The 24,405-nt window shown below is 44.6% G+C and overlaps 1 protein-coding gene across 3 annotated transcripts; it reads right to left on the bottom strand.

The window, feature by feature from the left end:
- Window positions 1-8,079: 8,079 nt before the first annotated feature.
- Klhl23 (kelch-like 23) lies at window positions 8,080-22,790 on the bottom strand. 3 transcript variants are annotated; one of them, NM_001360395.1, is made up of 4 exons: window positions 22,672-22,790; window positions 19,731-20,944; window positions 15,733-15,885; window positions 8,080-11,056 (listed from the first exon to the last, which is right to left on the bottom strand). In NM_001360395.1, the coding sequence occupies exons 2-4, from the start codon at window positions 20,941-20,943 to the stop codon at window positions 10,746-10,748; spliced, it is 1,677 nt and encodes a 558-aa protein (NP_001347324.1). In that variant the 5' UTR covers window position 20,944; window positions 22,672-22,790; the 3' UTR covers window positions 8,080-10,745. The 3 variants fall into 3 exon arrangements, with proteins under 3 accessions (NP_001347324.1, NP_808452.2, NP_001347323.1); NM_177784.4 differs by lacking the exon at window positions 22,672-22,790 and adding an exon at window positions 22,089-22,361; NM_001360394.1 differs by lacking the exon at window positions 22,672-22,790 and adding an exon at window positions 21,743-21,890.
- Window positions 22,791-24,405: the final 1,615 nt, after the last annotated feature.

Here is a 24,405-nt window from a genome sequence, read left to right as displayed (position 1 = left end):
TACAGAGATTGTCCATCACTCTAGGTGTTACTAACCAGGTCTGCCCGTTGGTAACAGGTCTGTGGGCTTTTCCCGGCTGTGGCTACCCATCTGTCATTTATCTATAACTACAGCTGTGTGCACAGTTATACAGATTCCAAGTGAGATGGAATGTCACTACTGGACATTGGACGGAAAGTGATAAGATTGCATCATCCTGCAGGTGCTGTATGACCACCATTGGCTCCTGAGGAAACCCTGGTGAAGTTCAAGGCACTTCTCATCTACCCCATGGGTCTTGGAGGGGGATACGGGAGCTGAGGAACCAGGAAGATGGTGCTCTGCTCCTCAATCTCTTTCAGCGCTTCTGGGTGTTTGAGTTTTACACACAAAGAAGGACTGTCTTCTGACCCTGAATTATGAGACAGGATGAGGCGATACTTCACAAATGTTTTGCGAAGCATTTACAGTTGTTTTCTTATTAAACTTTGGGCTTCCCTCACTGAAAAATGTCAAAAGTCTCAGTTCATCCACTGCAACGGCCAAGAGCCGCTTACTTAGAAGTCATGGAGTAAAAACAGGGGTTCACAGATGGACAGATGGAAAGACGTCCAGTCAGAACTCTCCAAGCTCTGAGAGGTATGCAGGATAAAAAAACAAAACAGAACAAAACCTCACACAGGGAGCACAAAACAGCAAAAACTGCAGCTGTGTCCAGTCAGGGGATGACTGGTAATTCTTACCGGGCACACACACTTGGGGCAAACTTTCTAAAATACCCCTAGCTAGCAGAGCACTGATTTCGGGGAACTCTATTATAAAGTTTGCATTTGAAGGGCTTCTGAACCCTATGCTGTTCCTGTTGGAATCCTTGATGGATCTCTTTGCTAAGGAGACTGTCTTAGGGTTTCATTGCTGTGAAGAGACACCATGACCAACACAACTCTTATAAGGGACAACATTTAATTGGGGTTGGCTTACAGGTTCAGAGGTTCAGTCCATTATCATCAAGGCGTGAGCATGGCAGCATTCAGGTAGGCATGGTGCTAGAGTTGCTGAGAGTTCTCCATCTTGACTGGAAGGCAGCCAGGAGCAGTCTGTCTCCTGCATGGCTAGGAGGAGGGTCTTAAAGCCCACCCCTACAGTGACACAGTTTCTCCAACAAGGCCACACCTCCTAGTAGTTCCACTTCCTGAGCCAAGCATATTCAAACCACCACAGAGATACAGGTGGTAGGCTCACCACTTTTTCTTCTTTTTCTTTCTCCTTGGCATTGTCTCATGTAGCTCAGGCTTCAAGCTTTCTCTATAGCCAAGGATGACCTTGAACTTATAATTCTCCTCAGCTCTACTTCCTAAGTGTGCTGAACTGCCTATTTTTATTTATTTAATTTGTTTTTTCAATCTACTTATTTTTAAATTTAATTTAATGTGCACGGGTGTTGGCAGCAAGTGTTGGCACCCACTGATCATCTCAACAGTACAGTTGTATTGTTGTTTTTAAATTAGTTTGTTTGAGACAAGGTCTCACTATTCAGCCTAGGCTGGCCTGGAATTCACAGGGAAGCCCAGGTGAGCTGTGAACTTAAGGTCCTCAACCCTTGGCCTCAGTGACTGCTGAGATTATAGGTATACGGAAACTCTCATTTACACATTTACTCAAAGATACTAGAACATAATTTTATTTTTCTTTCTTTCTTTTTGATTTGGTTTTCAAAATATCTGATAGAATCTTTCTCTGAGCTCTCAGCTGAGCCTCCACTACCCTCAGCCTTATGCGGTAAACTAGGAAATAGACAAGAAGGAGATGGCAACTCTCCTTTAAGAAGCCCTTGGCTATGTTCCTTGTGCACTTTTCTGAGTGTGTCTTTCTCCTTACCCTACTGCTACAAGGACTGCAGAGACAGCTTATTGGTTAATAGTGAGCTTTGCCCTCACAGAGGAAGCCAAGTTGGTCCCTACTACCCACAACCATTGGTGATTGGTGTTGGGAATCAATCCTGGTCCTCTGCAAGAACAGCAAATGTAACCCCTCTGCCCCAACTCAGGTTTGAACACCTATCTCCCAGCTGGCAGTGCTGTTTCAGGAGACTGTGGAACCTTTAAGAGATGGGGGCCTGGCTGACAGAAGTAGACCACTGAGGGCAGACCTGAGATGGAGCCTGGCTCAGTGACCATGTAACAGGCAGCCGCCTTAAGCTCTTGCCCCCATGCTTCCTCCATCATGATAGACCATGTCCTCTCAACTTCCAAACAACAGAAGTCCTTTCCCGGTGTCATTAGGTGTTCTGCTATATTTATACATTATATTTAACAGTAAAGTTTTAAAAATAACCACATCCAAATGGTTTCAAATGGCTGCTTGTTAGAAGCTATCTAGGAGAGGTTAAGGCAAGCAAGAGAGTTTTCTGGAGATGGCTCACCGTTTTGTATGGCTGTGATGGGTGAGCTCTGAGATCCAAGGTCACCAGAGACTTCATCCCAGGATTGCTTCTCGATGTTGATATGCACTATCAGTATTACGCAGTCTAATGATCCTTGGGCATCGGCCCACCCTATTGGGCAAATTTCCTGCACAACAACATGAAGATGTAGTAATGCTGTATAAATAAATTGATGATTTCATAGTTTCTGATAATGATTTTATAGATCTCTTAAACAGATAAAAGTAATCTCAACCCCCCTATAGAATAAAACTGCAAATAGAGCTCTGTAAACCTTCATGAGTCACAGGCTACTTGCATTAGGATAAGAAGCCAAGGTTGAAACAATTTTTTTTTTTGAGACAGGGTTTCTCTGTATAGCCCTGGCTGTCCTGGAACTCACTCTGTAGACCAGCCTGGCCTCAAACTCAGAAATCCGCCTGCCTCTGCCTCCCAAGTGCTGGGATTAAAGGCGTGTGCCTGGCATTGAAACAAATTTATGATCAAGAAATAACATTCATTCTAGATTAATCCAAGAATGAAATCACGGGTATACACTATGATAAAGCAAGGGTATGTGAAACTGTTGCTTTGAACTTATAATGAGCTTATAGAATGGAACACTGCTTTGTACTGACTATGAACATCCTTCTGTAATTCCCTTTTGTGTAACATTTTATCTATAAGGTAATTTTATAAAGAATTTTTGTCTAAGAAGGTATGAATTGCCAGAGAGAAGAAATAAAGTGTGGCTTTTGGGACTCTGCTCCATTTACCAAGAGTTTTATGTCTGTCTGTCTATATGTATGTGCATACATACATGTATAGGTATATATGTATGTACATAAGTACGCATGAATGCTTGTGAAATTATTGAGGCAGGTGGTCCGGCCTGACCAAAGTGTCTCTGTGTGTGTCTACATGTGTCTCTGTGTGTGCTTGAATTTTCCCTTTTTTCCTTTTCTTTTCCCTCTGGTTCATGAAGAGTTAACAAACTCCAAGCCTCTTGCCCTGCCAGCAAGAGGCCTTTGAACCAGAGAAAAACTAAGCTTTTTTTCTTAATACCCTGTTGCTAACAATAGCAAAGAGTTAAAGAAGAAGAAAATTTACAAATATTAAGCAATTTTTGCCTCCCTCCTCAACAACTGCCAATGCCACCCATTGCTGCCTGCCCTTGGTACACAAGGGATGCCATGGGTGGCCTGTGGCAGCTGCCTATGCTGAAGGGCCTTGTCTCTTAGCATCCGTGATGAAGGTCTGAAGAAGAAAAGTTGGGAGGATAGAAGAGGCATGTGCACAGGGCTGAGGATGTGGTGCAGGCCTTACCTGCACAAGACCTTGGGTTCAGCCCTAAGTACTGCATAAAACTGGGTCCGTAGTGGTATATCTCTGTGTTCTAGCCTGTGTGTGTATGTGTGTGTGTGTGTGAAATTCAAGGTCATCATTTGCTATATAGTGAGTCTGAGGTCAACCTGGAATATAGGAGACCCTGACTCAGAAAAACAAAAAGACTACAAATAACCCAAGACATTTTCGGAAAGCTACAAATAACAGTTTTCTGTGTTTGTCTGTCCAGAAAAGAACTAGAAATAGTGCCTATCTGTGGGCTTCCTAACAAAAGATGTATTTATGGCCTGACAGGCTTTGCTGAGAACTTGCAGATTACACGCGCCCAGCTAGCTCTGTAAACGCTGGTGAGTGAGGATTGGGGGCAGGATAATTACTGGCTGCACCTCATCCAGCCGGCTTTATCCAGCCCTGGTATTTCAGATTACCCAACAACCATCACTGTAGGTACTTACAGGTGCACCATCATCTTGTGGTTTGGTGTGAATCTCAGACAAAAGCTGAAACCCCGGGAGCGTCATGCTCCTAACAGGATATGACTTAGCAAGCAGCACAGATGTGGCCAATTAGAACCAACAATACTCACCAGGGAGCCGGGCAGCATGCCCTCAGCCTGGTGGGACTCTGAGGAGAAAAGCATGTCTGACTCAGAGGGCCAAAGTAGGAGGTGGCAGCTCACCTGATTGACAACTGTTATCCTATCCTGATCCATCATTTTGATAATGACAACTCCCTGGTTAATGAGAGTGTTTTGTTGACATTTTTGTGTCCACTGCTGTGTAGTACATGAAATTTGTGACGTAAGCTTTTTCTCGCCTGTGCCCAGCTCATTTTTTTTGTTTTAACTTTTTTTTTTAACCTGTCAGGATCTCTTCAGAAAAATGTAAGATAAATTCAACCAAATGGAATGCTAACGTCAGGGAAGGCAGTGTTTTCTCTAATGCCCCCTCTAATGCCCTAGTGCCTGGCGGTTGAACATATACTAGGTTAGATGTCAAAAGCCAGTTCAGCACGCAGCCAGGTATGGCGGCTCATATCCATACCTCTTCTTGGGATGTGGAGATGGGAAGATCTTGAGTTTGAGGCTAGCCTGGGCTTCATAATAAGACCTCTAACATTTTTTTCTTTTCATTAGATATTTCTTTATTTACACTTCAAATGTTATTCCCTTTCCTGGTCCCCTCTACCCCCAGAAATCTCCTATCCCTCCCCCTGGCTTCTATGAGGGTGTTTCTCCACCCACCCACTCCTGATTCCCCGCCCTAGAATTCCTCTACACTGGGGCATTGAGCCTTCATAGGACCAAGGGCCTCTCCTCCCATTGATGCCTGACAAGGCCATCCTCTGCTACATACGTGGCTGGAGCCATGTGTACTTCTTGGTTGGTGGTTTAGTCCCTAGGAGCTCTATTTAAAAACAAAACAAAAAACAAAAACAAACAAACAAACAAACAAACAAAAGAGGTTGCTAACATTGACCCAGTAAGTCATAATACTTATATTTTTATTGTTTTTGTTTTGTTTTGAGACATGATCTCGAATTTTTTTATCCCTGGCTGGTCTACAACTCAAATCTGCCTGCCTCTGTCTCCTGAATGCTGAGATGTAACGTGTATCCCGCCACACCTGGATGTTTTAACATTTACTTATTTATTGTGTGAGCATGCATGCACAAGGGTGTACATGCAAAGATCAGAGTACAGCTTGTGGGAGAAAGTTATCTCCTTCCATTATGTGGGCCCAGGAACCCAACTTCAGTTGTTAGGTTTGAGAGCAAGTGCCTTTACCAGCTAAGTCACCTTGCTACTGGCCTAGATTTACATGGTGTAAAGCTACTAAATTTGCAGTCTGTTTGTTGTAGTCAGTGCTCTATTGTTGTGAAAAGACACCATGATGCAACAACTCTTAAAAAAGAAAGCCTTTAGCCCAGGCTGGCTCACAGTTTCAGAGGGTTAGTCCATTTTCATCATGGCAAGGAGCATGGCAGCACACAAGCAGACATGGAGCTGGAGAAGTAGCTGAGAGTTCTATGTCCAGATCCACAGGCAGCAGAAGGATTGGGACATCAGGCCTGGCATGGGCTCAATGCCCATGAGACCTCAAAGCCTTCCCCCAGTGACACACTTCCTCCAACAAGGCCACACCTCCTGATTGTCCAAGTAGTGCCACTTCCTGAAGCATCCAAATATCTGAGCCTATGGGAGCCATTCACTTCCAAACCACCACACTGTTGTAGCATGAAAAACAATATTTTCTAAAAATATTTAAAATTTTAAAAAAGGGCAAAATCCCCCCTTTAGTATATTGTATGTCATTGAGCTGTACCTTTCTTTTTTCTTCTTGTTTTTTTTTTTTTTAAGATTTATTTATTTATTATATGTGAGTACACTGTAGCTGTCTTTAGACACTCCAGAAGAGGGCATCAGATCTCTTTATGGATGGTTGTGAGCCACCATGTGGTTGTTGGGATTTGAACTCAGGACCTTCTGAAGAGCAGTCAGTGCTCTTACCAGCTGAGCCATCTTCTCCAGCCCCTGAACTGTACCTTTCTAATTTGGGGGATTGAGTAGGGATTGAGGTCAGGGCCTCACCAAAAAAAAGAAAAAAAGAAAAGAAAGGTTAAAAGCCACCCAGCAGAAGGCAGGGATGAGTCTGCAAGGGAGACTGATCTGAGGCATTGCCATTTTCATTTCTAGTCATGATGGTGTCTTCTATCAGCCTTTGTCAATCAAACTACTAGAGAATTTGGCCAGTCGTGGCTCCAGGCTCCCAACTCATCACTGGCCAGGGATGCTATGGCGTGTGTCACGGAGGGAGGGAGCTAGAGAGCATAGGCAGATCTGGTCTTTGGGGAGACTCCTCCTCCTCCTCCTCCTCCTCCTCCTCCTCCTCCTCCTCCTCCTCCTTTTCCTCCTCCTCCTTTTGAAACAGGGTTTCAGGAGTTCCCTGCACAGCCCTGGCTGTCCTGGAACTAATTCTGTAAACAATGCTAATCTCGAACTCACAGGGATCTCCCTGCTTCCCAAGTGCTGGGATGAATGGCATACATACACCACTACCACCCAGCAAGTTTCAGATATTTTCAGACTAATAAAACAGATGGTGATGGTTTCACACATAGACAGGGTGAGAGAGCTGTTTGTCTACCTCTTGCTGATCTTCTCTACCCTATTATACACAGAACACTCTCCTTTGTAAGCTGCATCAGTCAGCTCAGGCTGCCATAGCAACACACCACAGGCTGGGCAACTTAAGGTGTACTGTTTGAAGAACGGAAGAAGCGGCTACCAGGGCTGGTGAGATGGCTCAGTGGGTAAGAGCACCCGACTGCTCTTCCGAAGGTCCAGAGTTCAAATCCCAGCAACCACATGGTGGCTCACAACCATCTGCAACGAGATCTGACGCCCTCTTCTGGAGTGTCTGAAGACAGCTACAGTGTACTTACATGTAATAGATAAATCTTTAAAAAAAAAAAAAAAAAAAAAAAAAAAAAAAAAAAAAAGAAGCGGCTACCACATACACACAGGGAATAGGGGGGACTGAGAGCAGGCATGTGCAAGCAGGTCTTCTGGTGACTTACAAAGATACTTTCCCTACTGGATGAAGGCCTATATTCAGGATATCACACAATGTTAACTACTTCCATGGTATCTGTCCTGTTTCTTTTTCTTTCTTTTTTTTTAAAAGATTTTATTTATTTTATGTAAATGAGTACACTGTAGCTATCTTCAGACACCCCAGAAGAGGGCATGGGATCACATTACAGATGGTTGTGAGCCACCATGTGGTTGCTGGGACTTGAACTCAGGACCTCTGGAAGGGCAGTCAGTGCTCTTAACCACTGAGCCATCTCCAGCCCGTCCTGTTTCAAGTATACTGAGGGCTACAGCTTTAATACTCAAATGTTGGGGAAACACAAACATTCAGTTTGTAAGGGCGTACTGACATGGATTTGAAAACAAAGGCTACTATGCCTTTAAGCACCAAGTGTCCTAGTTGTTCACTTTCTGTTTCAGCTAAAGGACTGAAAATAAACCTGTGAAAAATGGCAACTTTTAAAAATTGAATGAAGTCACCTAAGCTTAAGTCATGGGTAAATCATTTCTGCCATTTTCTTTGTTTTCTAAATAGCATTTGCTTTCCCAAGTAATGGCTTTTAAATCCAGCACACAGCGGCGCATGCCTTTCATCACGCGCAGAGAGACAGAGGCAGGCAGATCTCTGTGAGCTGGAGGCCAGCTGTGTCTACACAGTGAACTCCAGGGCAGCCAGGGTTACGTAGTGAGACCCTGTCTCAAAAAAACAAGATTACAAAAAGACCAGACAGACACATCGGACCTAAATATTACTTAATATCAGATACATATTTTGATTTATACTGCAGTAATTTAAAAGTTGTGACAACAGACAGGAATTTGTGTACTTTCTCAATCCTTCTTTTGCATGCAAATCAGTAGCAAAAAGCAGGATTTTTTTTAAAAAAGCTGTAATTAATGTCCTCACCACACAGTTTTCAAGATTCGCCAAGTAACTCCAGGATGCTTTTTCGGTACAAACAATGACACTACTGTACACACCACACACATATGAAGTGACCGGATACTGAGAGTACTGAAGTCAAGACGAGGGCCTGGACCTCAGTGTGAATTCACAAATGCCAGCTTCTCTAGCTCTGGCAGAGCGGGTTTCTCTGTGGCCGAAACACACAGGGACACATCCCTGTGAGGGTGCAGTTAGGCATCCACAGGATGCGGATGAGCTGGTGCAGGATGGGAAAGCGGCTGCAGTTGTTCTCAGCTGACCCCCAAAGCAAACTGTGAACCACTGCTGGGCAGTGCATTATCTTCCCAGATTAACTATCAAACGTTCTCGAGAAGACAGTAAAATAGCCTACAATTAAAGTTACAGATTTTAGTGCAATATAATTTATTTCACTGTTAGACTGCTTCAACCCAGTTGGCTCACATGTAGGACATCTTAACCACATGTACGGTGACTTACTTATTTTTATTGAAAATACAAAGAAAAAAATTCATTAAGACCATTCCACATCCCCTTACACTAACAGCTTGTGTTATTTAGCACATTACCTTTCGCATGCGTAAAGGTGTGACAGTGTGAGTACTAGCTTGCACCGTGCTTGCTTAGCATAGACACATCGTACGTCTACAGTCTTCCCAACAGTTACTGCCATGGCGGCACACCTCACTATTCCATTAGCACACTTTCTTTAACATGAAGATCTTCTCTGTACTGTGACTATTGTTTACAATGCAGACATAAACATTCCCATGCATTTACATCCTTCATCATTCTTTAAAAATAATGACAGCTCACAGGGCAAAGGACACAGTCATCTTTAAAAATCGAATTTCCTTCCATCGTGTGTGTGTGTGTGTGTGTGTGTGTGTGTACATGTAGCACAGCACACATGTGAAAGGCAGAGGACAGCCCCCAGGAGTCCATGTTCTCCTCTCAGGGTTAAATGCAGCTCTTGGGCCTGCGAGGTAAGCAATCTCACCTGCTAGTCATCTCACTAGCCCAGGACAGTCACTTTTATGACTCTTTATAAAAAAGTACCGTATAGCAACTCCAAAGGGTTGTATTTATTTAAAAAGCCACCCGAAGGGATTATTAAATAGTCTTCTTAAAAGTTTTTTTCCGTCAGAAGTAGTTTTTATTTAAAGTAAAAATTAAGTATTCTCTCTTTAAAAACAAAACAATAAAACCAACCTGGCGTGGAGCAGACAGTCTCACGTTTAGATGAGTGACTTGAGCAGCGCTTCCCCCTTTTCTCAGGTCATGGCACATTTGGGGACTGACCCTGCAAGCACACAGAGGAAAAGGGTATATCTGGCTCATAGGCCACCCAGACCTCATCTGGCTTAAAGGGTCCAGCGGCTCTGGATACAGAAAAATCCATGTCTCCGGTGTACATGGATGAAGAAGCAGATGTACTCAGAGACTGAAGTCACAAAATCTGGTTAGTGGCAGAGCTGGCAAATAAAAGCAAATTTTTCTCTTTGATGTGTGTTCCACTGCCTAGCAGCTGTTCTACATGCTTTCTGGCCCTGGCATTCCATTGTCTACGCAGACATCTAACTAGAAAGAGGATTTGCCAACATGCTTAAGCCAGAACCTAAACTAGCAACTTATACCCAAGCTAAAAATGAAAACAGCCCTTAGCATCAGCAAATATTTGACTGTTGACTCAGTCCTTTTTAGAGTTGCTATTCTTTTAAATTGAGTTGTAAACTCTTTGAACAGTTACAATCACTTGTACAGTGTTTAGTGTAGCTCTGATAGTAAATAATGAATATTAGCAATAAATCATATACACCACAAAGGAAAGAGACTGTGAGTAAATCCACGTTCTAACTAATTCTAAAGGGAAACTTTTAAAGTGCTGTTTTGTAGAGGTAGAGAAGGTTCCCTCTTTACATTTCAGATCCCTGCCAGCTAGAGACCTGTAACATACACAGCACATCATAGACTTTTAAAGGCAGGTTCTCAATGTAGCTTTGGCTGGCCTGGAAGTTGCTATGTAGACCAGGCTGGTCTTGATGTCCTTCAATTCAGAGATCTGCCTGCCTCTGCCTCCCAAGTTCTGGGATTAAAGGCATGTGTACCATGCCCATCAGACTTTTAACAGACATTTTATAACTCAGAATGAATGATTTTGACCTATACCCAGTGCTGATGCTACCAGGAAGAAAAGATTCACTACAAAGACTTTTCACCTTTACCAAGCGTCAAATACACCATTCTACCTTTAAAAAGCAGAGATTCTAGGAGGGGTTAACTCTCCTAACTGAACTGTTAAACACACATCACATTTTTCTTTTGTTATTCCCATTAATTACTGGGTCTGAGAATGGTGCAGGGTTAGAATTAAAAATTTCCAGTGCCCTAGCATGTGCCAAAACACAATACCAAGGCACCATAGACTCTGCACTCTTGACTACATTCCTAGTGAGGACCTGGTTAGTCCTGTGGACTCAGACATTATACACACAAACGCATCCATGAGACCGCATGGCACTCGGGAGATTGCCCACTATTTCCCACTTATTAAGATCTGGATCGTATTTCTCGATACTCTGCAGATACGTCCCCTTTGAGTAGGAGTAGCCCCCGGTTACGTAGATGCATCCATTCATGATGACAGCCCCACACTCCATCCTCCTTTCCATCATAGGCGCCGTCTCTCTCCACTCGTTCTGTTCCGGGTCATAGCACTCTGTGATCGTGGTCTGTCCGCCGACTAGGTAGAGCTTGTTTTCAAATGGAACTGAGCACAGTCCATATTCTTTATGTAAGGAAAAGAAAAGAACAAAACCTTAATTCCGATAGCAAAAGGGCTACCATACCATGGGTACAATAGCTCTGCTACTTGGAACAAAAAAGTAGGCACATGGTGACATTTTGTTTCTGTCATGCTCTGCTGTCCTTAAAATCCAGTCCCTGCCATCTGACTCAGGTGACCTGTTCCTGCTGCATGGCCATTAGCCCTCAGGGGATCATCATCATTACTGCCTACACACAGTAGCAAGAAGAAAGCCACCCCTCACACCAGCATCTCTTTGAGAACTGCCTGCCACATGGAGCTTGTCACTGAATCTGTCTTCATTCTTGACAACTACCAACTTTCCCGACGGTAGCAGTAGTGTCTATTGACAGGACATTAAACTAGGGAACCGGTGTAGAGTTCTCAAGATCTCAGCAACCTTGTGACCAAGGACAGACTACCTGATGTCTCAGTCACTACTTTTGCTTCAGAGGCCGGCCTGGCTAGCATCACTCACATTGCCCAGCTGGTCAGGGAAACCGGTGAGAAAAACATACACAAATGTTACCAAGGCCTACAGCTATCATACTCAGCCATCTTGAAAGGTGTCCCTCTCCGGGCGTGGTGGTGCACACCTTTAATCCCAGCACTTAGGAGGCAGAGGCAGGAGGATTTCTGAGTTCGAGGCCAGCCTGGTCTACAAAGTGAGTTCCAGGACAGAGCTATACTGAGAAACCCTGTCTCGAAAAAACCAAAACCAAAACCAAAACCAAAAAAAAAAAAAAAGAAAAAGAAAAAGAAAAAGAAAGGTGTCCCTCAGCAGTTATGTGCTTTGGGCTGCTGGGCCCCGTGGCTGGCGGTCTCCTCCAGAGGGGCCTACCTCCCCTAGACTGTGCTTTTGGTTTAGCTCTCCTTCGGTTGGCTCCTCAAGGCACCGTGATATAAAGCAAGCCAGGATAAGAAAAGCAGTACACAAGTCCTTTGATCTGGGGTGTGACCTGATTTGGAAGCAATGAGGTGGAGAACACAGACCTCATCTGACAGGACAGCTGCTCCTTGGCTGTCATTACCGCTCCAGGAGTATTGGCAGTGAGTCCGTGCTCCCTTTGAGCACTCTGCTCAGAGGCTCAGCGGTTAAGAGCACCGACTACTCTTCCACAGGTCCTGAGTTCAATTCCCAGCAACCACATGGTGGCTCACAACCATCTGTAATGGGATCTGATGCCCTCTTCTGGTGTGTCTGAAGAGAGCAATGGTATACTTATATACATAAAGTAAGTAAATAAATCTTAAAAAAAAAAAAAACCCAAAAACTTCACAACTACAACTGTGTGTTTCTTTTGATTTATACTATACTTTTTGGGGGGCAGATTTTCAAATTTTTGTGCCTTCTAACACTAGGCCTATAAGAAACATTGTCTTTTAGACTTTTTTTCAAGTAGCCAATAACCAGATACAACTTATAGACTTTGTGGGACACTTACTTTTTAATTATTTTTTATTTTATGTTTATGTGTAAATGCCTTCATATGTGTACATATGTGGATCTTGTGCATGCCTGGTGTCCACAAAGGCCAGAACTAGACTAATGACCCACTATGTAAGTACTGGGAACTAAACCTATGTCCTCTGCAAGAGCAGCAAGTGCTCTTAACCTCTGAGCCGTCTCTCTAGGCCCAGAACACTTATTTTAAAGCGATCCCCTTGTATAATACATATTAAAATATTAATGTAAATAACTGTTTTCTAATTGTTTGTTGGTGCTATTCATTCTATTTTTCTAAACTATAGATCTGATTTTTTTTTAAATTTTTAATGTATTTCTTTATTTTATTTATATGATGAGTACACTGTCGCTGTCTTCAGACACATCAGAAGAGGGCATTGGATCCCATTATAGATGGTTGTATGCCACCATGTGGTTGCTGGGAATTGAACTCAAGACCACTGGAAGAGCAGACAGTGCTCTTAACCACTGAGCCATCTCTCCAGCCCATAAATCTGATTTTTCATGTATTGGATTTAGTTGGAAAGATAATGTGAGTACAAAATAAGCAGAGTAATATGGAACCCAGGTTTTAACACTGGGTTCAGATGGGAAAACACTGAAGAGCCCGGGCCAGGCAGGTTACCTGTTAAACCTCACTTCTAACAAACGTTAGATGGCTGATCTTGAACGATGTATTTAATGTCATCACTTCAAATACCTGATAAACCAATTAACAACACCTCCCTAGCTCACAGGATTACTATAACGTTTAAATACAGCAACGTAGCTGGGGAGATGGCTCAGCGGGTAAAATGCTTGCCATATGAGGTCCAGAGTTCAGATTTCTAGAACCCATGTACTGCAGAGTGGGCGTAATCCCACTTCAGGGGGCAGAGAGAAGAGGAACCTCAGGGTAAGCCAGACTAATCCAGGCAGTGAGCTCTGGGTTCCCGGGAGACCCTAGTTCAATATATAAGGTGAAGAGCATCCAAGGAGATGATATCCATCTCAGGCCTTCATGTGAGTGTTCTGTGTGCCTGTGCACAGTGGGTACAACATATCCTCATGTACAAGCATGCACACCACACCCAAACACAGCAAGTAAATACATTCATAGTGTCATGGTTTAAATATGGGTAGTGTTCCCCAACAGACTATATATAAAGACTTTGTCCACGGGTTATTGATATTAGGAGGTAGTATGGATCATAAAAAGGTGGGGCATTGTGGGAGGCCCCTGAAAAGTTCTGTGTAGGTCTGGCCGGTCCCTCTCTCTTCTTCCTCAGTGTCTGCTGAGGTGACCACAGCTTTCACACATGCTATTGGCATCATCATTTGCTGCTCTCCTCAGAGAGCAGACCAGTCTTGGAAAAGAATCTCCACACTGTGGACTATAAATCTTTTCCAACCAAGTTAGATGCCTCAGGTATTTCATTGCAGTATTGTAAAGAGACAAAATTAAACAGGTTAAGACATGTAAAATTGTGGGTGGGTATGGGGGACTTTTGGGATAGCATTGGAAATGTAAACGAGGAAAATACCTAATAAAAATTAAAAAAAAAAAAAAGAAACTGCAGTCTAAACTCTTAAAAAAAAAAGACATGTAAAATTATTGGAATACTCTACCTAGCTAATACCAAGTAAACACTAGCTTGTGCAGCATGAAATACTATTATTACTTTCCAATAACTTTGTTGATTGCAACAGAAAGTGATAGGAGTGTTATCTAGACTAGACGACAGGACTGGACTACTAAGACCAGTGTCTACACCATCTACGTTTTCAGGGCCAGAGCAGCCTGCAGCTGATTCTCCTCCAGCGTGAAGGCGTTAGCAACCTCTAGAGACATAGCACCAGACACAGCAGAGATGAGACAGACGCACAAGGTGGAAGCAGCTACGTGGGCTGAGAGCAAGAGAGGCTGCTCCAGTAAGCAGAAGCAGGCAGCTTAGTGGTCACATCCCAGATATGGAATCAAGACAGACAGACTGTGGATCCTGGGTCGTCATTTTCAAACTGTGTGTTTTGGAAAGGTCACTCATCTTTTCTAAGTTACGGCCCCTGCATTTTCAAATGTGCAAATCAGTGGTAACAATACCTATACACAGAACGTCAGTGAGAACTAAGGATGATGTTGCATGTAAAGTGCTTAGTCAAGCCCTAACCTGCATAGGGTGCACTCAAGGATGTTAACTCTTGCTGTTAGTCACACATATCTCAAGCATGCAGACTTTAATTCCCCTCTCTAGTGACCCACTAATATCCTGATGCTCTGCAGGAAACGACTCAAAGTAATAGGGTGGCATGATATGAACTTATCCAAACGCAAACACTCAAACATATGGTATAACTGTAAAAGCCTAGACTACTCACTCTCTCAATGGAGCTGAACCCAGGGCCTAACCCATGCTAAGTGCATGCTCTTATCACTCCCAACCTTGTATGATAGGCTAAGAGTAAAAGAGAGCTAAAGGGGGCCAAGGAGACAGCTCAGCTGATAAAGTGTTTGCCACATAAGCCTGAGGACCCGAGCTTAGGTCTCCATCACTCACTTAAGATGCTGGGCTCAGGGGCTGGTGAGATGGCTCAGCGGGTAAGAGCACCCGACTGCTCTTCTGAAGGTCCTGAGTTCAAGTCCCAGCAACCACATGGTGGCTCACAACCATCCTTAAGGAGATCTGACTGGTGTGTCTGAAGACAGCTGCAGTGTACTTACATCTAATAAATAAATAAATATTAAAAAAAAGATGCTGGGCTCAACAATGCATGCCTATAATCCCAGCAATGAAAGTGTGGGGATATGATGACCTTAGGAGCTTGCTAGACAGCCAGACTAGGCAAATAGGTAAGTTCCAGGTTCAAAGAGACCTGTCTGAAAAAATAAGATGGTGAGGTAACTGAGGAATACACCTGACATCATCTTCTAGCCTACACACATTCATACACAGACACAGACACAGACACACACAGACACACACACACCAGAGAAGCAGGGTATTTCTTTGATAGACAACACTTTTCTTTATGACTGTTAAGGTAACACACATGTAGAGTTCTGCATATCTAGGAACGGGTGTTTAACAGTCCTTGAATTCCAGAGTGAGCATGCTTCTAAAAGAGAAGGAACACTCGCCCACCTTTAATCTCTGTGCCCTGCCCCAACTATCCTAATGACAACAGTTAGATACTAAAATAGGATTCTTGTTACCTGGGTGTGGGCTCGCAGTAATAAGGCTCCATTCGTTGATGTCTGAATTGTAGCTCTGCACCTTGTCATAGGTGCAGCTTCCTCTGTAGCCACAGTGGCCACCAATGACATAGATGACTTCATGTAGGACACAGGCAGTAGCATTTCCCACACCTGTATGTCAATTAAAGTCACATCTTAGATTGTTCATGCTTTCCGGAAATGAGTACCGACCCGTTACTGTTTTGTTGTTATGGGTGGTAGGGGCAAAGCATTGTGGTAGATGCTGCGAGGTCAAAGACTGAACCTAATGGCTCTGTGTGCTCTTTGAACACCTAGAATAACTAGAAAAGAGTAACAGGAAAGGGAAAAAATACTATAAAGAAAAAGAGAGAGAGAGATGCTAACATGATTGCTCAGATCAAAGAGATATTGCTTTTAACTGGAGAAATCACAGCAAGGTGACACAATTTGCTCCCCCGGGGCCTGGTTGTTAGGACTCTGGCAAGCAGAGGAGAAGCTGCTCTAAGCAGGGGAGAGCTTCAGAGGCTTACTGGACAATGCCGTGCAGGCTAGCACAATGGGAGTCGTCATATGAGAATTCAGGATGGCATTTAAGTTGCAGCCGAGTGCCTGGGCTTTGTTCCTCAGGACATTTCAAGCTTATAAACGGGGGCAGGAAGGGACTAAAAAATGAAGGAGAGGACTCAGAGAGATGTAGGGACAGAATCACCTCAGGATTATCAAGGGCCCGACTTAGAAGGAGCTTTGGGTGTGAACAGAAGGGCAGAGGTGAAAGATGGGTCAAACAGATAGGCTTCGATGACAAAACAAACCCGGCTGGTTCTGAAGTCTTGAACTGGGAAAACTGGGAGACTCTGAGGCCACAGAAAAGTGAGGAGGAGAAAACAGGTTCGGCCAGGTATGAAGGGAGGCTCGTCTTAGTTGAAAATGTGCAGTTTTAAGTCTTTCAGTGCAGTTTAATCTCCTTGTTGATATCTACTTCAAAGTAAGAATGTGTTGTTATGTAAAACTAAAAAAGTCATTATGATGAAAAAGAAAGACTCTGTAGTTTCAAAGAGGCCAAGCAAGGGCTTATTTCTTTTCTGTACATCATATCCCTGAATATCCTCCCCCAAGGGAAATGAAATTGAAATTTGATGATAATCAAATGGAGTTACGTTACTAGAAAATATGTTACTTCACTTCACAATGCAAATAACATCAATTGAGGAAACATAACATTATATTCTTTCTACTGGAAAATGGGAAATTCTAATTTTAGTATAAGTCTATCCCATCAGAATAGTATACATCAAATTTGCACAAAGTGGCACTAAGTGGTACGCTCCTCTGGGTTAGCTAGATAGAAACAAGAATCAGAACTTTCAAATGAAAGCAATATACCTCTCCCCTGGTTAGTGACTCACGCTTCTAATCTCAGGATCTGGGAGGCTAAAGTGGGAAGACTATGAGTTTGAGGCCAGCCTAGGATACATAGCAAGGCATTGTCTCAAAAAATAAAATAAAATAAAGTAAAACAAAACAAAATAAAATAAAGGATTTCTGTGAATTCAAAACCAGCTGTCACGTGGGTAGTGTTGGCAGAGTATGGAGCCTTCCCATACCACCAAGGGAAATATAAAAGCATAGGGCTTTCTTTCCCAGCAGCTACCCGGAGTTGGTACCCAACTCCATCCCCCAGAAAACAGTTTCAAATATAACTCTTGAAATTTTCAATAGAGCAATTTCTATCCTCAAGGATGCATTATCCATATCCCTGTTTACATTGAGTTCTTTTTTTTTAAAAAATATTTATTTATTTGATGTATGTGAGTACACTGTAACTGTCTTCACTCACACCAGAAGAGGGCATCAGACCCCATTACAGATGGTTGTGAGCCACCATGAGGTTGCTGGGAATTGAACTCAGAACCTTTGGAAGGGCAGTCAGTGCTCTTAACCGCTGAGCCATCTCTCCTGCCCAGGATGTATTATCTATAAAATCAGTGGCACTGTTATCATTGAGAGATAAAAGCAGCAGCACCTTCAGGCTTACAAACGCTGCTCAAGTATTTGAACTTGACTTGTTTCTTCTATGGGGAAGGAGTCAGAGCACTCAGGACCAGCCTCTGAATCAGGAAGCCATGGTCAGGTTCAGGCAAAGCCAAAACCTAGACAGCAACAGGCTCTCTGCTACCTTCTCCCACCCTCTCACCCAACCACATACTCAGCGGCTCCCTGAGTCCCACACTTGGCTCTGGTGTTATAAGCACACAGCCCTTTAGTCTTCACAAGACCCCCAGCTATCAAAAGCTGGAATTAAAAAACAAAACAAAACAAAACAAAAGCCTGGGCAGAGGGCTTGAATCATTTGCCCAAGTTTGGCAGAGAAAGTCAGAGCTGAGACCCAGGCAGCTTGGCTGCAGAGCATTGTGTGACTGTAAGACCATCTGCCGCTAAGCTTCCGGCTTCTCTGTCATCCAAGGCTCACTGCAGGTCAGATCTCCAGTCCAGGTCACATTCCCACACCCTCACTAGTGTTAAAAAAGAAACAGAAAGGCCTGGGAAGAAACATTTGGGACAAAATGACACCACTTTGATAAAAACTTACCAGCTGTTTTTTTGGTTTTTTAAATGAACCCCCAAGCACTGAAGCTTAAGTGCAGTAAAAGAAGATCCTAGTTGATTTTTTTTTTTCCAGCTGAAGGGAAGAAGGGCAAGGCTAGATAATCTCAACAAATGCACTGTTTATGCAGCAAACACTGAGACTCACTATGCTTGGCTCTGTGGGCCACAGGCAGCAAGACGACGACCCCGTCTCTGCCCTTGATTTTGAGAGAAGCCCGCATCACCAAAGCACAGGCAGATTATGTCTCTAGTTCTGGGGAGAATCAGCGTTATATTCCGAAGGGACTAGCCGTCCAAAGTCTTAGTAAGAGGCCTCATAGCGCTGATCAGTGTATTCTGCAAGCGGGAAAAGCTGGATATGAAAAGGCACACGGAAGCCAAGTGTGGGGGTGCACACCTTTAATTTCAGCACTCAGGAAGCAGACACAGGCAGAGCTCTCTGAATTTGAGGCCAGCTTGGTCTACATAGCAAGTTCCAGGACAGCATGGCTACATAGTGAGATCTCAAAACAAAAAAAACAAAAACAAAAACAAAAAGAACAACAACAACAACAACAAAAATTCAAACAAAACAACAGAAACAAATCAAAGTTGAAAAGGTTTTTAGAGCAAATGTTTAAAACAAAACCATAAATTAACAAAACTAACCAGGCCAATCTCTAAGGCAGGTATACATTAAGACTTGAGGTAAGATAAAGAAGGCTGTATAGGGGAGAGTGAATTATACTATTTCCTTACACAAATTAGCTTTCTGTTCTAACTTGAACAGTATTCTTTTTTTTTTATTAGATATTTTCTTCATTTACATTTCAAATGTTATCCTAAAAGTCCCCTATACCCTCCCTCCACCCTGCTCCTCAACCCACCCACTCCCGCTTCCTGGCCCTGGCATTCCCCTATACTGGGGCATATGATCTTTGCAAGACCAAGGGCCTCTACTCCCCGGTATTCTTTTTAAAAATATTAAAACACTTTATTCCATTTAGTTAACAAATTTTAAAGATGGAGTCTTACATAGCCCAGGCTGGCCTTGAACTACCTATGTAGCCAAGAATGACCTCAAACTTCTGACTGTCATAATCATGGGCGTGAGCCACAAGCCCAGTTCATATGGTGCTGGTGAAGGAACACAGCTTAGGTGTGGAAGCCATGCACTCTACTGACTGAGTGTTTTGTAGAACTTGCTTTAACGTCCAGACAGGTTGGGTTCTGTACTGTTTCTAGGAGAATCACCCTGGGCTGAATCACTCATCTAATCTACTGTAGATCCTCAAGAATATTTCAGTATGAAACATTCTTCCTAAAGAATTACTTCTCAAAGAGCGAAGAAGATTGCCAACCTAAGCTCAGGCATGTAAAAATGCAGGACAAGTAAAAGCTACACTCACCTTTAATCATGTTTGCGATAGGAAGCCACTTCTCTTTCAGAGGATCATAGAACTCGGCCTCTTCGGCAGGAGCCCCTTTCCTGTAACCACCTAGTGCGTAGACACAGCCCCCCAAGGTGACTGCACAGTGGTAATACCTGGCATTGAGCATGGGCAGGCCTTCTGTCCACTCATCTCCCTCACTGTTATAGATCCACACTGTGTCAAGAGCATCTATATTATCTGTCCTGTACCCGCCAGTCACATAAATGTTAGGTCCTAAGCAGGTAACACCGTAACTCTCCCTGGTATAATCTGGTATTTCTGCTCCCTGAATCCAAACATTTGTCAAAGGGTCCCATATGTGGACCTCTGATAAAGGATGCCAGTAGTAGCCTCCAATGATATACATGGTGGCTGTGGACCTCTGGGAAATCTCTTTATGCATGGGATTCAAGGCATTGTATATTAGGGAACGTATCTTATTTTCAGTTAGCAGGCAGCTTCTTTGAAGGCCTAGAGCCGTCTTTAAGTACACTGGGTCTATGTCTATGTTGATATAGCTTAGCAGGTTGTAGATGCATTCGATTCGATTCTCTACATCGTGAGCAGTCCACTTAATGACCGGCTCTAAGATAGCCTCTTCCTTCCAGACACTCAGATTCTTTCTGGACAAGATAAAGAGAAACTTTTCAAGGCTGATTTCCAGAAATTCTTCTTGCTGCCAAACTTCCTTAAACCTGGAGCAGAGGATCCTGCGGGATTCCTTCTCTAGTTCTGAGCACACATGGAATTCTGCAAAAGAGTGCATCCCGATACAGTTATCAATGTCCAGGTGCCTGACCAGAAACTGCTCACACGCCTTCTTTACAGAAAGAAACTGCAGCAGATCCGCTGCTTCAAGAAGGCTCTGTACATTTCTCTTAGTAATTTCAATTTGAGAAGTATATGCATAATTTACAAGGCCTTCCAAAATATCATGGTGGATGCCCGACAGTTTTATTTTACTTTTAAATTTTTCTTTCATGTCAGCTGTGAACATTGCCTTAAAATAATTGCTGCAGGCAGCTAAAACAGCTCGGTGACAATGGAAGATTATGCCTGAAGGACACTGAAGGGTAATATCAGTAAATAGTCCATCCATGTAAAACGTTCTGAATGCATCCAGAAAATCCACTGGATGCGACGAATCCTTGAAATGAAAAATGTAATCTTCTTGTCCTTTTAGAGCCATGCTGCAAAAAATACAAACACGTTTTCAGCTTTGTGTATTAACTCTAATAATTAATGTTAAAAATTCCGATCACCAGACATGGATGGCATCAGGCATATTCCAAAACTAGACTAAAATCAGATGCCCAAACACCATATGCAAAATGCGCTGAACTATTTATACGATGGTCTATTTAAAATCAGATTAACTAAATGAGGATTTTTTTTTTCCAGTTATCCATTTGTTGAGAGATCCTAGCTTACTACCCCCAGCCACCCAGTATCTGCACTGTCCCAGTCTGGCAGTTCCTGAGAGTCCCCAGGCCAAGTGTCCGAGGGGGTCACCCCGCCGCAGCCCGGCCCCAATTCGCCGTTGTTGGTTCTCCCCCTCCCCCCTCGATTTCAATTCACACTGAGATGCCACCAAGATGGAGAGAATCTCAGAAAAGGGATCCCTGCGCTCTGCAGCTTGCTGACAGCACAAGAGCGGCCGGGCCCGAGCTAGCTTCTGCAGCCCGCGCTAGCGCCTGGGCCCGGCCGGCGTTCCCGCCGGGAGAGCGCCCCGCCCCGGGGCCCGGCGCGGGGGTTCGGCTCCCGGGCGTCGCGCGCCGCCGTTGGCCGATGCCCGCGGCCTCTGCCCGGCCGGGTGCGCAGGTGTGGACGGCCCCGCGGCACCCACGCGCCCGCCCTCGCCACTGGGCCCGCACCGCACGGCCATTGTCTGCGCCCCGGCGCGCGTGGGCTGGGGGTGGCGGGGCCTCGTCTCCCGCGCTGCCCGTTCGCCTCTCTGGCCGGCCCCGGGCCGCCGGGCTCCGACCTACCTCGCTGGCGGCGCGGAACGCAGACTCCGGACTAGCGGCCGGCGGGGGCGGGGGCGGGGGCGCCTCCCGACCCTCTGACCATCTTTGGTAGCGCGCGGCGGGGCGCGGCGGAGGCCGCCTGCTAGCGCAGCTCCAGCCCACGAGCCGCTCCGGCTTCGGTGGCCCGCGGCTTCCCGCCTCCGCCCGCAGCCCCCCGCAGCCCGGGCGCCGCAGCGTGGGCTCCCGCAGCAGGTGGGCCGCGTCCACGGTCAGCCCCGCTCCTCTCGCGCGCGCACGCCCATCGCACTGCCTGCTAGGAGAAAGCCGGAGTCCCCAGCCAACGCCGGAGGGGAGTGTGTACCCTTACCTTCTCTGTCCTCTTGCCGGCCCTGGCCCTTGGCGTGCGGGGAGAGAGAAAGTGCCGAGAGAAGAAGGCGAAACTACGGTCTTCTATTAGGGCTGCCTTCAAATGCCACAAGTAGCTGCTTTCCCATAAACTCCATGCTGCCTCCAGCAGAGCGCGCAGGAAGGAGCTTTGGGGCTGCTTAAGCACACTAGGAGTTAACCTGGAAGCTTCCAGGGAAAGTGGGGGTAGCCTAGGTCAAGGCTGAATCCAGGCACCTAAGATTCTCGAGTTACTGTTGTAGAACACAAGCAGCTAAAAGGGGCAAGCTCCAGCCTTCTGGTGATGTCCATTGTGCCACACCAGAAAGTCCACTTTCTTATTGCAACAAAAGCTAGTATCAAATGTTTTTAGCCGCAAGATTTTGAATAACTTCCGAGCACCTCATAAAGTCCGGGAAAAGGTAATTAGGTTTGAAAGATGGTCCATGGCTGTCAGGGAGCTTACTGGAAGGAGGTCGCGGCAAACCAGGACCGGAGAGCTAAGGTTGTTCTTAAAGTAGTGTTGAAAAGAAAAGAGTAAGTAGACAGATACGTAATGGCCATACCTTACATGATGGGAGAACGCTGAAACTCCTAAGCGCCGAAAGCCAAGCCACAACCTGTGTTGAAATTGCACCAGAACAACCAGGAAGCCAACTTGGGTTTCTACCCCCACTTCCTCTTCAGGACCAACCAGGGAAGTATAAATATGCCAAAAAACGATCACTCTGTTTGTAGCCCACCCCCGGCTTTCCCAGCCAATAGCCTCCAATCAGATATCTGGGGTAGCAGAGGTGGAGGCTACTACTCTCCCCTCCCCCTTGCTTTTTCCTCTTCTTTTTCTTCTATTTTTATCCACGCTTCTCATGTCCCTGCTTTGAGCCTCTGGGAAGGACGAGTGATGGTGATTGGCCTTCTTGCCAAGCAAGCTCTGAACAAGTAACATGCTTGTTCTTCTTTGAGTGGGTTTAATTTAATTCCACATCTTAGTGTTGATCCCGGGGGAGTGTTGTGTAGAACTTCACAACCCTCACCCCAGATTTCAGAAATCTTCATTCTGTCCAAGAGCACCAAGTGATTCTTAGAAAACAACCTAAAACAAACAAACAACCAACAAAAACAAAACAAACAAAAACATGATATGGTTTATATCTTAGAGTCTGGTCAACAATTTAATACCACAGCAAGAAAGCAAAAGAGTCTTCGATTGGGGGGCTAAAGTTTACTCTGCCACTTGCCACTTAACATACAGCCTAGAGCAAACTACTAGACACACACGCGTGCGCACACACACACACACACACACACACACAAGCACACACACACAGAAATAATTTTTAAAATGTATTGTGTGCATGTGTGTGTGATCGAAATCGCGCTTGCAACATGTGTGTCTGTAATGTGTGAAGAGCCTGCAGAGACCAGAAGAGCGATACCATTGGATCCCCTAGAACCAGAGTCACAATGACTGTAAGCTGCTATGTAAATTCTGGGGCCCAAATCCTGGTCCTTTGCAATTGCAACAAGTGCTCTGAGCCTCTGAACCACCTCTCCAACATACAGAAAGAAGTCGTAAGAAAATATATATTGTAGGCTCTATACTAACTTATAGAATCTCAAAAATATGATCAATATATGCATAATATATATGTATATGGGGTAGAAACATACGTATAACAGTATATGATCAATGACTCTTGATAGAGAGGTTCACTGTATTGTCATTTGTGCAGACTTTTTTCAGATTATTATAGGAACCAATTAGAACTTTTGCTTCCAAGCTGTTGGTGCTGTCACAATCCTCTAATCTTAGCAGAGTAGGCTGAGGCAGGAAGATCCCGAGTTTGAGACTGCCCCACTGAAAATGGTAAGGCCCTGTCGCAAAACAAAATATTTGCTTATAGTGATTCCTAGTTCTGCTTAAAAACATGTTTCCTGAGGCTAGGGATAAAGACCAATGGCTAAGGTGCTTACCTCACAAACATGAGGACATGAGTTGAGCTCCCACAATGCACATAAAAAGCAGGGTGACATGTGCTTGTAATCCCACACTCAGAATGCAGAAAAAAAAATGGATCCCCAGGGCTTACTGACAAGCCAGTCTGACCCAGTCCATCAGCTATAGCCCCAGGGAGAGACACTGGTTCAAAACCAGGATAGGCAGTTCCTAAGGAGCAGCAACAGAGGCTGGCCTCTGGCCTCTATGCACAAGCACACCATGTGTTAGTCAGCCTCCCCTTGCCAAGGCAAGCACAGACCCTGGGGCACACTGCAAGGGTAGTTGTTTTTCACCCAGTGCC

Source organism: Mus musculus, chromosome 2 (genome assembly GCF_000001635.26).
Source record: "Mus musculus strain C57BL/6J chromosome 2, GRCm38.p6 C57BL/6J".
In the NCBI taxonomy this organism is placed as follows: Eukaryota; Metazoa; Chordata; class Mammalia; order Rodentia; family Muridae; genus Mus; species Mus musculus.
The sequence above is the reverse complement of the archived record's forward strand: the minus strand, read 5'-3'. Positions and strand labels throughout refer to the sequence as shown.

Coding starts and splice junctions, on each gene's coding strand:
- Klhl23 (NM_001360395.1), bottom strand. CDS start 20,943: ATGGCTCTAAAAGGACAAGAAGATTACATTTTTCATTTCAAGGATTCG. Junction 15,886..19,730: donor TATCGCAAACATGATTAAAG/GTGAGTGTAGCT, acceptor ATTGACATACAG/GTGTGGGAAATGCTACTGCC. Junction 11,057..15,732: donor TACTGCGAGCCCACACCCAG/GTAACAAGAATC, acceptor CCTTACATAAAG/AATATGGACTGTGCTCAGTT.